The sequence below is a fragment of the Rhea pennata genome, chromosome 3 (assembly GCF_028389875.1).
Source record: "Rhea pennata isolate bPtePen1 chromosome 3, bPtePen1.pri, whole genome shotgun sequence".
Taxonomy (NCBI): domain Eukaryota; kingdom Metazoa; phylum Chordata; class Aves; order Rheiformes; family Rheidae; genus Rhea; species Rhea pennata.
Genome location: NC_084665.1, coordinates 96,753,943 through 96,770,677, shown reverse-complemented (window position 1 = coordinate 96,770,677; position 16,735 = coordinate 96,753,943). Strand labels below are relative to the sequence as shown.

Below are 16,735 nucleotides of genomic sequence, written 5' to 3'. Positions count from 1 at the left end.
CCTCTCTGCATTTTCATGTAAGCTTTTATGACTTAAAAAAAATCCAGAAGACACTGGCTTTCCTTTTTCTAAAATATTTCTCCATTTCTCCAATAAGCGATTACTTCTTGAAAAAGGAGATTACTAGTGAAATGTGACTGGTTTGTGGATTTCTGTGAGCTTTTATCGTGAAGAACTTTGAAACAGTACTTCTGAATTTTGAAAGGAGAAAACTCACAAAATTAGGTGCCAAAGCAAAAGGAATTTGCTGCAAATGCAGTTGTCACAGGCTTTTTTTTAGTTAACATTCTTTGAGAAGTGGTGCCTGGGTTTGAACATTATCTGGCTATCTATCTGGGTGCAAGCTTCTTGCTTCTTTTTATGTTTTCATTTGCATATCATTGGCATAACTCATGTCATCTAATGCTTCATAATTATATCTGTTTCACTCACACCCATCCTGTCTGTGCAGTGAGCTTCTTATGCTGCCCAGAGCAAAACGAGGAAGAAGTGCAGAGTGCCTACATACCATCAGGTAAATACAGGAATTTGGTAATCATGAACACATCTGGTTAGTTTTGTATACTTTGCGTGCCCAGCTGTTTTTCATGGCTGTATTTATGTCCTAGTAAGTAAAGAATTTTCTAATGTGTTGTAATTTGGGTGTCAATTATTCTTTTCCATTTTTTTCTCTTTAAGTTTTTATTCAGATTGAAATAAGTATATGTTTTTGTTAACTTCCATAGTAAGAATAAAATAGTTGAACTGCTGATTTTGCAGCTACGTTTTGTGGTAGATTGTCTATCTAGTCACAGAAGTCCTGCTCTCCCAGTGCATGCCCGTTATATTATAGTTTTATACATTCCTATTTTGTTGTTTTTTATGTTTGTTTCCATTTTTATTTCTTGCACAGTGCTGAGAGCGTATGTACAAAGACCCCTTTTCTTAGAGCTTTGACAGCAAGTTGTTGAAGATACAGTTTCAGAAGAACGATGAGCTGGTTGCAGGTTCTGTACATTAACCTGCCAAATCCCAGTCTGCAGGGCTGATGTGCAAAACATCTCAGACTCCTCCAAGCACCTAAAATTCAGAGACAGAGCATAGTTCAACTAGGCTATTACTTTACTCTGAAGAAAAAGATAAAGTGGAAATTATGCTTTTCGTTTAGCCTTTATGTCTGAAATTAAGCTTGTGCGTAGGTTTACAATGAGAGTCTAAAATGTTTGGATGCGTTTGTAGGTGTTGTACAATATGAGCAATTTACTACCTTGTAGTAGTACAACCTAATTTTGGTCTCTCTCCTTGCATTATTTTGCAGATTTTTAAGAAGATTTTTTTTAATTGTAGTCAAATAATTAAACTTTTAAGACCAAAATAAACTGTGCTAATCTAAGCAGAGAACAAGTTAGAATTAGAACTTCCTGAAACTTCATAATTTAAATGGAAAGTAATTTATTCTGAATCAGAATTATCAAGCTGATAGGCCTGACCTCATGAAGTCATTCATTTCTACTTAGTAAACAAATAAATAACAAGCTTTTGAAAGAGCTGCTTACAATTGCTGCTGACACTCATATTTTATCTCTTCTTAACTTGAAAAGCATTACATAACTATTTGTGGATTGATTCTTCAATAGAGTATACACATCTTATCCCATTTCATGTGTCTGATATTAGGGAATTATATCAGCATGAAATCATAGTAATTAATAATAAATAAAGTGTTTGCCTGCTCATCTTTATAGATTGAGGGCTTCTTTATTGCCATAATAAAAAACTTGACCTTTCCAAATATTTAACTTAAATCCTATAAAGTGTAGTATAGCCATGGAGGAAGTCTACACTAGCTCAAAATGTCCATAGGACAGCTGAGAACAGGCCAAAGATCTTTACTGTTTGTTACACGTAATATTATGCTAGCTTTTGTCATTTGTAGAGGAAAGTACAGTGATTTATGAGGGCTTTATAAAGGCTGCTTGTGAACCCCACATCTGAGGGGGTCTCATATTACTTGTTCTTTCATTTTGGAATTCTGCTAAAAATGAGATCCAAGCAAAAAAAATGTTTGCAGTTTTGGCTTATCTTTAATCTTTTACATTATCTTCCCCAATGCTTGAAGCTCCCTGTTACCAGTTTTGTAAAAGTAAATGGAACTGAAATATCCTTGTCTAATAAATCTAATCTGTCCTCCCTCTCCTGCCTTTTTTTTTTTTTAACACATCTGGTAACTTTACTAGGAAGATGTGTCAGCTTGTAGAAAAGATCTTTCAGTTGGAATCAGTAGATTTTGTATGTTATGTCATCTGCAAGTGGTATAAATGAAGTAGCTAACCATTTTTCTGGTTCAGGAACTGTGTGCTATTAAGGGTATTTAGGTCACTGTTATATATTTGAAGCCACAGAACTCTTAAAACCATGTTATATAATGCACTTTTTTTCAGTTCCCTCTGGTAGGATTTTCTCCTACATAATAGTTTCTATTGATTTGCCCTGTGTTATTTTAATTCTCTTGACTGAATTAGAACTGAAGATGTTATGGTTGAATTCTGTTATACTGTATAATAGTAAAATTGCAAATACAAATACTTCCAAAAGAAGCTGAGTACCAGTGCAGTTGTTGCATTAAAATTTACATTTTAAATTTCAATAGAGTTTCACTCCCATATTGCAGCTAAAAAAAAAAGCTTTTGCCTCAACATTTTTATTAATGATTAATCATTTATTTCACTCCCTGTTGTTTTCAGTCAGTTTACTGTCATATAATGGCAATTTTTCCAGCCTCCTTTGTACAGCCTTTTTCTCCCAGATGCATTTTCTACAGTTTCCTCGCCTCCCAGCTATGGGCTCAGTCCTTTTCCTCTTCTTCAGTGACATCATTTAAACTGTCACTTAATCTGTGAATTAAACATTGTATGATGAACTTTTGGTGAACTTTGCTCACCCACTGTAGATTTCCAATTGCATTACAAATCTCCTACCCTGTCTGTTCTGCTAACCAATTTCTACTAAAAATTTGCCATAGGCAGCCATAGGTAAGAGGAACATAGGCAGATTAGGTAAGAGGAACAAGAGAAACACTAAATTCAGACAATGCAGCCCTTGCTTACCTTTCTAGTTTGCCATTTGAATTATTACTGTTATTTTCTTATATTCAAATAAGTACCAGGTCCACTCCCTTAAAAGTAACAACTATGGGATACTATAAAATAGAATAATACTTTCAATACTATATTGAATGTGAGTATTCAGAAAACACTAGGTTAATTTCTAAACTTGTCTGTGAAGCTTACACAGCCTAATCCAAGTTTGAATAGCGTCCACAAAATTACCAATATCCATCCTTTACTATACAGTTTCATGAACCGTTTCACAAAAAAATGGGTCTGCATACTGGTTTTGCATCTCTCTTCTGCTTTCTCATTTATAATGGCCTGACAAACATTTATTCATGTTAGAAATAGCGTTATATGGCATTATTCTTGTTTTCTAGACAACTTCCTGGATAATCTTTTTATGGATAGTTGACAACTTCAGCTTAAAATGGGAAAGAGAAGTTGAGGTTCTGTCACATTAACCTGAGATGCTGCAAGTCAAGTCATGTGGTTAATTTGCTTCACCAGTTTTAAATAACACTGTTCCTAGTTGTCTATCGTGTCCATCTGCTGGCGGGTATTGCCTTGTAGCAGAGACGGTGGAAAGGAATGCATACTTGTGCTGTACACATGCAGCTTCCAGTCACACCCGAGCTTGATGTTGGTAATATCTGCAGTAAGCCAGGATGAACTCAATCATCTCACGAACATTCAGTCCTTTTTTCCCCAACTTCAATGACTTTAGCAGTAATGACCATACTACAAGTGGTCAAAGCTCCTCAGTTAAATCCCTTAAGGTTTTTCAAATATTAGGGTTTCTAGAAAGGGGATTGTTTCATCTCTGGATGACATGGCCAGGTTTATAGTGTTGGTCTGCTCTACCTAGGTCTAAGTGTCAGTAGGAATCAATCCTATTGAGAAGGACTGTTTTTGAAGCTGGCAAAACCCTCAAAACTGCTAGTCCTTTTTCTAAGACCACCACAGTTCTGTCCAGGTAGGGTATGTGGAAAATTGCTGGAACTTGGTTATTAACCCTTAAGTGATGAAATGCTCCTGGTTATAATATAAAGGCAGATGGTGGCAGTCTACCTTTCTCCTTTATTCACTTGGGCAGAACTGGATAAAGCAATCTATATCCCCTGTTCTAAAATAATATGTACTCTAGGTAATCATATAATGTTAGAGAGTTGTCATATAACACCCTTGAGCTCTGCTGTGATGGCTGACATAAGAGTTGTTTTAAATTAGTTTGTGATTACTAATAGCATTTAATTACTGTGAGGTTTTTGAAGCTGATATATCATTTCCAAATGATTTTAGCATTCTAAAGTGCCAGCTGCTAATGCATCTATAATTGACTTTGGGACACTATATATATATATATATATATATATATATATATATATATATATGTACATATAGATGTTTTAACAAGCTTTTCATGCTTAGCAACTGGAGAAGTTAATGTGTCAGTAAGTCTAAATAAAGCATTACTGACAGAAATAAACAGTAAGTTTAATATCAACCTAATATTTCACAACAACTTGTATATTGTAATTAAAAATCTCTGTTAAAGGAATTTAATTACTTTTATTACAAGGAAAAAACCTGATCTGTGCTAATAATGTCATTGATTTTCTATACTTAAAAAAAAACGTAAATACATAAATATGCCCCCCAAATGGCTGTCACCATAGCTGAACTGAGAAAATCATATATTGAGAAATCTGCTCATCAAGCTCTTCAGCTTGGTAGAATATCATGCATTTATTTTAATTTCTGATCAGTCTTGCCTTACCTTTATCTGTATTTTTATTTTTGGTATGTTTTTGTTCTGTTCTGTTTTGTTTTCTATTCTGCCACATTCAAGAAATTCTGTTAGGCACTATAAAACACTACCACCCAAGATGCCTTTACTAGAAAATGGTATTCATTGGAACATATACAGGTAAGAAGTACTTAGAGTCCCCTTTAAGTAGTTAGTTGACTTTTAAAAAAAGTAAATAGATGTAAATGCCTTATAAAAATTCATGTTTCTTATAGTTTTGATAATGGAGAGATAAGGATATAATTCTAAAATAACTTGCTGTAAATGTCTAAATTAACCTTTACATATAAAAGACAAACACTTTATATTAGGTAGAATTTTCTTCATCATTAAGTATACTAAAATATCACTATTAACATTATAGGTTAGACTTTTCTTTGTTACATTCTTTTCTTTATGTATATGATTTTGGTTATATGTCAGATTTATTTTCATTTTGTTTAAATGGTTTTAATTTACAAAGCTCAACTCTGCCTGCATGTGCTAAGACCAAGTCAGTGATTAGACAGGATATCTCACTTCTTCGTGATTGCCTTAATTCACGAATACTGAAATTTGGAGATGACCTACTGGTTAGGTAAGAAACTGAGGGTTAATTCCCCCTCCTGTTTAGTATCTAATATGACTTTGCAGAATAAAATAGTTTCACTGTAAACTGCTCTTACGTAATATATAGTGTTTCACATCCTTTTATGTTGGCTTAAAGTTTGCTACTGTTTTAAGGGTTTAGAGTTATTGTTTGGTATTTCTCATTCCGCTTTCTTACTAGTGGGTATTGTTTCGATTCTTTTAGTTTTAAACATTTCAAGAATTTTTAACAAATAGTTTCTAGCAGTCTTTTGTTTGGCTTTACTTTCTAAGCAAATCTTTGCACTGTCATCCAGTCAGCTCTTTTTATGTTTTTCTTAATTAAATCATTGTGATTCTACATTTTCTGTAAAGAGAGCATTATTTTATGAGTTAATATCTAACATTGTATTCCCTTCTTTGTTTTCTTTTTCTTTCTCTTCTACCATTGGATGCAATGCACTGGCACTAGTGAACTGCAGCCCTCCCTTGACAGGGCTAGGAGTGCTAGTACCAACTGCTTGAGACCAGATACTAGTTTGCATTCACCAGAACGAGAAAGGTATAAAATAAAGACTTATGGATTTCTTGTCATCTGTGCTGGTGATCTCTATCAGTTTTGTTTTTCTTCACATGAGTACTGTACATATCTGTACGTTCATGTCTGCTTTGGTATTTGTAGATGTTTTTTCTCCTATATTCATGTATGTCATGTAAGTTGTGTGTTGGAGTTTATAACTGCTTCTGGCTTCTTTCCTTGTTTTAGTTCAAGCTGGTGTCATTGCTTACAAAAGTCCTCAGTATGCTGATAATAGCATTGCAGTGTTAAGTGCAGTATTCTGAAGAAGCACCACTTGATTGTTAATCTTCTTCATCATTGCTAAGAAGTATAACATTTATTTCTTGCCTGTTTTGTGGACTGCTCATAAGGCAGTGACATAATCTACAAATTATACGACAAGATTCTCGTATTTCAAAACAGAACTGTAGATGTATAGCGATGTATTTTCTACAAATCAGCCAACCAAACTTCATTGCCTTCTTTATCTAATCTGTAGCATCTGCTTTTGCATCTATTTAAGTAACAAGGTGATCAGTGCTTTAAATTTTTCACTCTGTGACATGATATTGAGGTTCACCTAAGTCTTAGGAAGACATGTTCTATAATTTAAATTAAATAATGATTAATTCCTTAAGTTCTGCAGGTGTATTGTGGATACTTCATTAATTTTTCATATTTATAATAGCTTGGTTCAAAATCTTAAGTGAACTAAATACTAATGGTGTCTTGGATAGGTGAGATTGTTCCACAAAGGAATTTTTCAGTGCCTTCAGCATTTTTGGCTAAGAATTATTCCATTTTAAGGTGAAATTCTGGCTTCACCAAAGGCAATAACAGATTCCTATTGACTGTGGTGGAAGTTTAATTTCATCTGTACAATTTATATTTCATTAGTATGGCAGCTAATAATATGAAGATGATTTTATCAGTCAACCCACAATCTAGTTGTTAATCAGTTGCCTCACTTCAATTGTCGGGAAGAGGTCCTATAAATAAAAGCAGCAAGAAATTACTTTTGCCTTTTAGATAAATTTTCTCTTCTTTTGATGGTATGTGGAATTTCCCTTTTCTTCTGTCCCCTTTCCCACTGCTCCCTGATTTGGAGTTTTAGTATTCTCAAAATTGTGCAGTTATACAGGAGTGACTACGTCTTCTACTGATAGTATTTCAACTAGATCTACACTAATTTATTCCTTTTTAAGATCTATCCTGAGATATCATAACTAACATATAGGTAGTTACCAAAAAATCTGATGCAAGTAAGGCAAGTCACAATGAAATCCAAAATACTGCTCTAGATTTAGCAGCAGATTAGTAACTGTGTGTGTAGATGTATACAGCAGCACTCATATACAAGCAGCTGTTTAATAGTGTATGGACGTAAGTAGTACATGCTTTGTAGTTTCATTTCAAGATGTCATCTGTCAAGCTGAGTATTCAATGAAATGATAGTTTGTAATTGTAAAATATTTCTTTAAAATATTATAATTGAAACTAAATTTGTCATTGTTGCTAACTAGATCTACCACATTTTTATGATTCATCTCCAACAACTTTTATCTACTAGGCACCGAATAGAATCGGCAGCATTTTTTGTGAGCATCTCATTAAAAAAAAAAAAAAAAAGTCTGTTAGTGGTTTCTAACACCACTAAACATTAGGTTTTGCTGAAACATCTGTGAGCATGATCCAGAAAAATAGTGTGTCACTATGAAATTTTTCTGTCTGTGCTTTGAGAACTCCCAGAGGGTGATTGAATGGTTGCTTTTGGCTTTGAGCCCTTTATGAGGGTAACAAAAAGTTCTTTTTTATGATATTTATGTTCAAAATTTCCGTGATGATTTTGTTGCAAATAATGTGTACCTGTGTGGTTCTGCTAGGGGAATAGTGACATGCATTTCTTTCCTTTGGACACAGATGTCATTATTGCAATGCACCCAATTTTTGGATCAAGATGTTAAACACACAAAAAATATCAAAATTTTTTTTGGGGGGAGAAATACTTTTAGAAGGTTTCATCCTCTACTGTTGAATACTTTAACAAGAGATAAGTGAACCAAAAAATCTGATGCAAGTAAGGCAAGTCACAATGAAATCCAAAATACTGTTCTAGATTTAGCAGCAGATTAGTAACTGTGTGTGTAGATGTATACAGCTGCACTCATATACAAGCAGCTGTTTAATAGTGTATGGACGTAAGTAGTACATGCTTTGTAGTTTCATTTCAAGATGTCATCTGTCAAGCTGAGTATTCAATGAAATGATAGTTTGTAATTGTAAAATATGACTTGTATAATGACTTAAACAGTCCCTAAAAGACAGAAAAGTGTCTTTTAGTTTGAAGAACAAAGAATTAAGTCCAAGACATGCAAAAAGTATTTTTTGCCTGTGCTGGACAAGACAGGAATAATGGACTTAAATTTGAGTAAGATAAGTTCCTGTTAAACATCAGAAAATACTTCTGAAAGCGAGTATAATTCAAAACTGGAATAGGTGATACGGGAAGGTTGCCTAGACTTTGTTACTGGAAATGCTGTAGGAAGAGATTAGACAAAGTTCTGTCGTTGATCATGCTTGTAGCAAGGAGACATCATACGTGGGTTTGTGAAGTACAATGTGTACAGCACCACTTTTTTATCAGTATAGGTAAGACACATATGTTGAAGGTTTAGGGTCTTTTCATTAAGATGATTTTTTTTTCCCTAGAATAGAATTGTAAATTTTATTTAAAAATGTGGGCTTTTAGGCCTTAAAATATAAAAAATAGAATTCCAATGTGACATTACATATTTTCTTCAACAAAATGAAGACGTAAGTAGTACATGAAAAGATCAGTATACTCATACCTGTGGAAGTTCATTCTACTCCGTCCCCCGCAACCTTCTGTCTCAGAAAGTACAAAATAGATTGTAAGTGACACCACAGGTTAGAGCAGTCTACTTCTTTAATAAATTGTATTAGCTCTGTGTAACCGACTGATACTACAACACCATTTCTCTGCATTAATGCTTTATTAGAAAAAAGTCTTCTGATCTTTGAATTCTGTATAACATTTTTCTTGTCATTTGGAATGATTGGAGCAATTGTTATTTTTAAGACACTGCTGTGCCAGTAAAAGTCATTGTATTACCAGCAGAAAAATGCTTTTAGCAGTATATGTATTAGCTTGGAATGTATAAGCCTTTTTACTTGCACTAAAAACAAATTAGAAAAGAAATTCTTTTTCGCCTGTTGTAAGCTACATCGTGTGAAAAAGGAAAGTCTGCTAGTATAACTGGACTGGCAAACTGACCTTGCCCTGATGCAGGCCTAAGTACTTTGGTAGGTGGAATAGTTTGCTACAGAAGTTAATTCTTCATGTATTTGGCACAGTGTGCTAGGATATCCAGAAAGATCTAGCCTTTATTTAATATGGGTATATATGTTTACACTGTGCCTGTCTTTTTTTTTTTTTCTTTTTTTTTTCCCCTCCTATTTATTCCTAGGTGCTTTGGTCAAAAAAAAAAAAAAAAAGAAAAGAAAAAAAAAAAAGAAAAAAGAAAAAGAAAAAAAAAAGAAAAAAGTCTTGTTGAAGTTTCTGTGATAATGTGCAAAACATAGGTTATAAAATAGTCTAAAATACCCCTAATGCCATTGAAAATGCTTTTGTGCTGCCACACATTTTCATTCTTGATCTGTCCTCTTCACTGTGCCTCAAAATTTCCACTTTTCTTCCTTGTAAGTTGAGTGTCATGTCTGTAGAATAGAGAAATTTGTGCGCAGTCAGCAGCTTCAGCTCAGGAGCTCACACAGGTATGGGATTTAAGTGCATTATCCTGAACAAATTCAGGATATTCAGTGATTTCTCCTCATGGTATCATCTTCCCTAGATGAGCTGGTAATAGTCAAGATGTTAACCAATGACAGTTATTTAATAATACGTGATGTTATTTTTATTTACTTTAAGTTTCTTGTACTGCAAGCAAATATGGTGTGTCGTAGCAGCACAAAATGGATAGTGCAAATTAGTCATATTTATAAGCTTTGGTCTTCAGAGTTTTAATTAGTGGAGTTATGAGCAGAGGAAACTGAAGAGCACGTCAGAGAAATCAGTGTATATAGAGCACACTCAGTACACCGGCAAAACGCAGCCCCACTATGTTAGATTTATTCTGAGCTGATTGGCTGCAATAGGAATCAAAATGTTGCAAAAATCATTCAGGACTTTTTCTGCCAGCCAGTCACTGCCACCTAACAAATAGACGAAGCCAAAAAGTTACCTATTACCCATTCATAACTAGATGATAGAGAATCTGAAGCAGTCATTTGATCCAGCTGAGTCCTATCCTGTTAAGTCCTATCCTGCTCCAGGCTTTTATTGTTTCAGTATGATTTTTAACGTTTTCTAGCGACTATGAAACATTAGCTGTTTATACTGCATGCTTTTAAAGGTTCTGCTGATTCTCACTATTTATATTTAAAATAATGCACAGGAAAATATCTGTTTGTGTTAGATGTGCAATGTGTTGTGTTTTTCTTTTCTGTCCAACCACGTAAAAGGATAGGTTGTTGCATGTTTGTCTGCATTGTAACGTGGTTCATGATCATTCAAAATTCAGTGAAAGAGAGCATGTTCTCAATGTTCATACTGCATGACCTAGTTAATTCTATCAAATACTATTTAATATTTATAGTAGATATCAGCATATTAAGGGCTTTGACTGAGTGCACTGATGCATTAACATTTTCTTTAACTCTTGCTTTGGAGAGAAAAAGAAACTAACTACTAACAACATGTTTCGTTTCAAATCTTCTGAAATATAGTCCTAAATGTTCAAGTGACGCTAATCTCCTTGAAACCTTTGTTATTTGCATGTTCCGTAAATGAACCCCTTTTTCCTTTTTACGTGGACTGGAAAAAATTCCTCAAAAAGTGAAATATTAGATAGTTAATATTAAGTTAGATACAGAGTTTATGTAGTTTGTTTTGCTGATTTTGTCAATTAAATAGTATATTTTGGAGTTATAAATTGTTGTACTTACAGTCACACTTTACAATCATATAACATCACCACAAAACAAGCAATGCTTGACTGTAATATATTATTTATCATTCTAAATTAAATGAGCTTTTTAAAGAGAAAAATGTGTAATACACCAATGTTCCTTCCCAGTTCAGATCTTTTTCATTTAATTTACTTATATAACATGTAACCTAATGGCATGCACTTCAAGGATACACAGAAATGAACAAAATTTGGCTACATGCACCTTCAGTATATATTTTAAAATGAAAAAAAAAAATCAATTCTTGTACAGAAACAGGGGTAGCTTAGTTGTGGCTAATTAATTTACTTCTGCAGTCTGTAAAAATGATAGTGTTTAATAAAAAGTGAATACAGTATTGCTCACTTCATTAAATTAACACAGCAAATTAAACATTAGCATTAGCATTTCAAGTTATTTAAGAGAGTAGCAATGCTTATTGAGTAATATTCCTGTGAAAAATCTCCACCTTGATCTTTTAATCTTCCTGGTCCTGTGAAAGAATTTTTTTTTAAGGAAGTAATCAGGACTGTCATATTGTGTCTTTAAAGTTTGAGCTCCAGTTTCTACCGGAGTATTCGGTTAAGAGAATACTTGAATGGACGCAAAGGGTCTACTGCTAGACAAACTTCCAAGGGAGCAGTACATGAAGATAGAAAAGCTGGAGACAGGCTGTTTCGTGATATAGCATATAATCAGAAGTATAGCTTTTAAAATGTACAAAGCTTCTTCATATTAGCAGCTCTGCAGTGCTTGAGAGGCTGTTCAGGCCCACGTATTACAGTCGGAGTAAGGGAGCGTTAGAAACTGATGGAGAGAGCGGAAGATGACTCTTGTCATGGTATTAGGGAAAAAAGGGTCACTTCATGCTTTACAATTTTCCTCCTAATTCTTGTACTCCGACATTTTTACTGAAAATTTTTTTTCAATGTAAAAAGCTAGGAAAAACTAGGATGTCAGCCAGTAGTCGCCAGAAAGCGATCATCACGCAGTCTCTGAAAAGCTCCTCTAGTTTGGAATTACAACTTTCTTTGTGAGCGACAGACTTCTAAATCTGTCATTTGAGAATATTGGAAAACTTATGGTACATTATGAGACAGATGTAAATCAGTCTAAATTCTGCTTATTTGGGCGCACATTCTATTTCTTTCATCTGTAATGTTTCTGCAGTAAGCAGACATAAGAACAGTACACCTGGGAATTAGAAAACTGTTAGAAAGAAAAATTATTAAATGACATGTTATTCATTTCCTTACTTTTGGGGGTATTTTTCCAGTCCCAAATCCCATATATTTTAATTTTATCGCAAACTAAATATCCTATTTTTTTCCTGTTTTATTGAACGGGCAAACAGGGGTAGATGGTCCCCCTCCCTAGAGAGGAGACGACCTACTAGTCCCAGGATTCATATCCAGCATGCATCTCCGGAGGATGACAGGTACTGGTCAACTCCTCCCAGCTGAAAAGTGGCTTACTGCATCTTGCACTCTCAGAGGAGTATACTGAAATTTAAAAACATAGAGAGACTTCTAACTTCCAGAAGCCCAAAATAAAACAGCAGCTTAGAAATCATCTCTGCATTTTGTTGGACTGTTATAAAGCACCTAGAAATTAATGTCTGTTCAAATATTCTGTTTGTCTAAACAGTGACAAGCCATGAAATAAGATGTCTAGTACAACAGAGCAACATCTATGTCAGTGTTCTTCAGTCTGTTTTTACCTGCTTCTGTAAATGTTCGTGGCATTTTCACTGTGGTGCTTTATAATATGATAAATATCTGTTGTAGAGCCTCTTTTTGTCTAGATTTTTATTTTAGTTGTTGTTCTTTTTTAACACATTGTTTCTAGAGAAAATTATCTGATATGTTAGAACTATCTGTAATACGCATTAATTGGTGTATGTAAAAATCAATACTGTTATTGAGTTCTGTCCTAAATTAGGATGGTCTTCATGGAACAGGTTTTCCTAACAAGGTAGGTTTTGCTTTAAAAAGCCAGTGCCTTAAATATATTTTTATGCTGAATTACCAACTACAATGAATAGAAGCAGCCATCTTTTTTTAATCTTTTTGTCATGAACTTCCTACTCAGATCAATTTTGGTGGCCAGTTGGTAGTAGCAATTTTCTATGTCTTTCTTTATAGCTATATCCATTTTTTAAATCAAAGCAGATAGGTGATAATTCTATTTAAATTCAAAATTTGCCCTTCAAGTATTTTTTGTTATAATAAATGACAGGATAAAGGTGATTATAGAAGTATGGATTATTTACATGAAACTCTTATGAAGTTGGTCTTAAAACAGTAGGACATGTATATGGATAATTTTTTTTCGGTTACTGTAATGCTGGTCTTTATTTTTCCTTAAGACTACCCACAGTAGTTACATTTATACTGCAATCTGTCTTGCTTGCTCGATGCTGGCTATTTTCCACTAATATAAGGTGGAGAGTGTATGTAACCTATAACTGTAGTTAGATATCATTTCTCTTTTTCCAGGTGTAAGCCAGCATTATAAATTAAAAAATTAAGTTTGTGAAACATTATTTCAAAAATCTTACAGGCTTTTGCAGATAATTCTTACAGATGCTGCATTTTACCATCACTGATCCTGAGCCCTTTGATAGGACAGCTGTTTACTGTTCAGAAATGTACTTTGGAAAATGTAGAGATTTTTCAGTAGCTTTGCTTCCCATTTTTGAAATCTGTGGAAAGACTGTCTTTGACTTCAGTGGATCAGACCTGATGTTAAAATGTTGTTGTCTTTGAAGTGATTGGTATTTATACCATATATATCAGTGAAATGAGGATTTCATCTGAATGCTATAATTCTGGTAGAGCTGTAATTCTTTCACTGTCAGTTGAAGTTTGGTGAGAGTATCAAAGATTGAAAAAATCTAATACATGTTAGCACACCCATGACTGTAAAGCATCTGTAGGGTTAGTAACTGTTATGAGTAAGATTTTGAGCCAAAGAAGAATGGCAGTCTGACTTTCTTAGCGAAATCTGTACCTCTGCAGCTCTTGCAAAAATCCAAAGGATTAGAAGGGATGCTGTGTTTGGAAGTCTGGTGGGTAATCTAGTTGCTGAAAGCAGTGACACAGTGAAGAAGCTTGAAGCAGCTGAGGCTCCCCTCATTGTGCTGGCTATTTGCAATTTCCTTGTTTCATGCTCCTTTTGCCTGATTAAAGGGAGCTACAGGAACGTGGGGTTCTTCACATTGTGTGTCCAATAGAAAAAAAAAAGAGAAGTGTAAAACGTGCAGTTTTGTGTAGCTACCCTGGAGCAGTTTGACTTTCTTCTTCCAGAGAGAAAAGAATTAATTAAAGGAAGGTGAGCATTGTAGAGCTTGACTAATGACTTAGACTTTGAACCTCCTCTGCAAGTTGACCTTCCTCTGAGGAGGATTTCAATTTTACATGTTTTCTTCTATCACTAGGATGGGTCACATGGTACAGGGTGGTGGGACTGGGCGTTCCCAGCACGCACTGTTCCAGTACAGCTCCTGAGAAAGTGTGGTTCTTCTATACGGCCCATTAGCAGATGAATTAGCACAACTCACTTTGAAAGCTAGATTGCCCGCCTGGTGTATAGAATATCAGCAAGGGCATCAAAGGTGCTTTACCTTTCTAAAACTTACTCTTTATTTTATTTATTTATTTATTTTTTAGTTTACATTCATTCTGATTATTCCCCATACCTTTATTTGACAGGCAATGCTGACAGTTGGTAAGAACAACTCAGTTCTGACATTTATGCTTTTAAGATATATTTTTATCAAATTAACAACTGATGTAGTGGGTGGCAGGGAATGCATATCTGAAGGATAGATTGGGACAACTAGCTAACTTCTGGTCACCACTTTTAAATCATATTTTCACAGATTAATTGACTTTGACAGATGTCATCTCACTCCTCATTTGGATACATTCCAGAATTATCTTACAAATTGGCCCGATTTGTATACAGGGTGGAATCGAGAAGAAGTGTCCCTGAGTACATTTACTTGTGCATTATTTTTAATTTTGATCATTTAAATTAAATATTTGCAGTATTCTATTTTTTCATAATCGTAGCATAATTTGTACTAAAAATCTTCACAAGATTATTGTTATTCTGGAAATCACTCACCTGCCATATCAGAAAAAGTGACTCAGTATACCTTGACAAAATGAAGAAATGGGTTATATTTCAGTGTTTAAGGATTGACAAATGTTTGATTAGTATCATTTATTTCTTTCAGATATTTTAAAGAATAGTTTTTGGTTTTATTTTACCACTTTGTTTTTTGGGGTTTTTTTTTTTTTTTTTAATACTAGAAATTAGAATTACAAAGCCTGTCTAAAGTGTAAGACTTACTGGTAGCTGAAGAACTGTGAAATGGAGAAATCATAATGAGAATGAAAGTTGAGCACTTAGTGGTAGGTTGGAATTGTATTCAGACTGTGCTTTTTGAGAATTCTTTATGCAATTTCAGCATACAATCAAGACTAGATGAAATAAGCTGTTTTAAAATTGGCTATTGTATGTATGTACTTTCAGTTAAGGAGAAGTAGCTTTCCATGGTCACATGCTTGTGTAAGAATGATTTTGAAGCCAGCTGTGGAGCGAGTAGCCGACCGATACTTTCTTGAAGAGAACTGGAGGAGTGCCACGTACAGGCGAATGGCAGACTAATTTAGCTGGTAGATTCTGTCTTTCCTGTCTTCCCAGCAACACTGTGAGATTTGTGTTAGGGAGACAGAGTTGCTTCATGTGACTATGAGGAGTGAGCAAGGTTTCAGAGTAGTTGTGACCACTCAGCTCACGTGCCGCACGAATACAGCCTTTCAGAAATCTTCACGAAAAGTCGGGGAATATTGAACGTGATATTTGTGGTATCCTAAGACTAAATAAGTAAACAAACCCACTAAAAACCACTGAAGTCTCTTTTACAGGAGTCAATAATAGTCAATAATAGGTAATTAAAATTTTGGATTCAGTTTTACAGAACGCTTATGAATATTAATTTTTAACTTTGATGGAAATATTAACACATTTCTGCTTATAGATTTTTGTTTTCACTCAACAGTAGTAACTGTTTTGAAGCACATGAGTCTTCACCGAGTGTGAATAGCCTGTCTGAATATTGGAACGCCTTCTTGATCTCTGATTTAGTACAAAATGCATCCGTAGGAAATACACTAAGGTCACAGATAAGCGAGACACACTTACCAGGAACATGCTACAAATATAACTCACTGTTACAAAATACATCAAGATGAGTTGATTTTTTTCTCCATTACTTAAATCAAAAACAAGTTAGTAAGTTTTATGAAAAGATCAGAAATTAAAAATATCCATGCTCAGATTAAAGACTACCCAAATGTGATAAGATGTGTAGAAGTATGACAAGACAAACTGCAGCTGCAGTTTTCCAGGAAATTTATGGCCTTTGTGATGTCTACTTTTTAAAAAGATAGGAAATGATGGGGTCATCATCCTTTACAAACATATCAATGTAATGTGCGAGGCTGTAGTGGCATCAAAGCCTATAGGTACCCTGAGTGTCAGTTGGAACATTTTTTCACTAGCAAAGAATATTTTACACCCATTTTTGAATATATGGACTGTATTATCCCTTTTTGTTGCAGAATTCAGTGTGCTTGTTTCCCCACTAGATGCAAATTTATGGGTGTAGGA

General features: G+C 34.3%; 1 protein-coding gene across 6 annotated transcripts in view; it reads left to right on the top strand.

Moving 5' to 3' along the window:
* The window catches only part of LOC134137921 (regulating synaptic membrane exocytosis protein 1), a 192,244-nt gene that overhangs the window by 65,036 nt on the left and 110,473 nt on the right, over positions 1–16,735 (top strand). For 3 of the 6 annotated variants that reach the window (XM_062571079.1, XM_062571078.1, XM_062571075.1), the window contains exons 14-15: positions 452–514; positions 5,939–6,028. The exons of 1 other annotated variant lie outside the window; for it this stretch is intronic. In XM_062571079.1, the coding sequence (XP_062427063.1) occupies positions 452–514; positions 5,939–6,028 (153 nt within the window). Of the gene's footprint in view, positions 1–451; positions 515–4,941; positions 5,020–5,362; positions 5,477–5,938; positions 6,029–12,407; positions 12,492–16,735 lie in introns of all 6 variants that reach the window. 2 more of the 6 variants (XM_062571073.1, XM_062571076.1) reach the window with 2 other exon arrangements.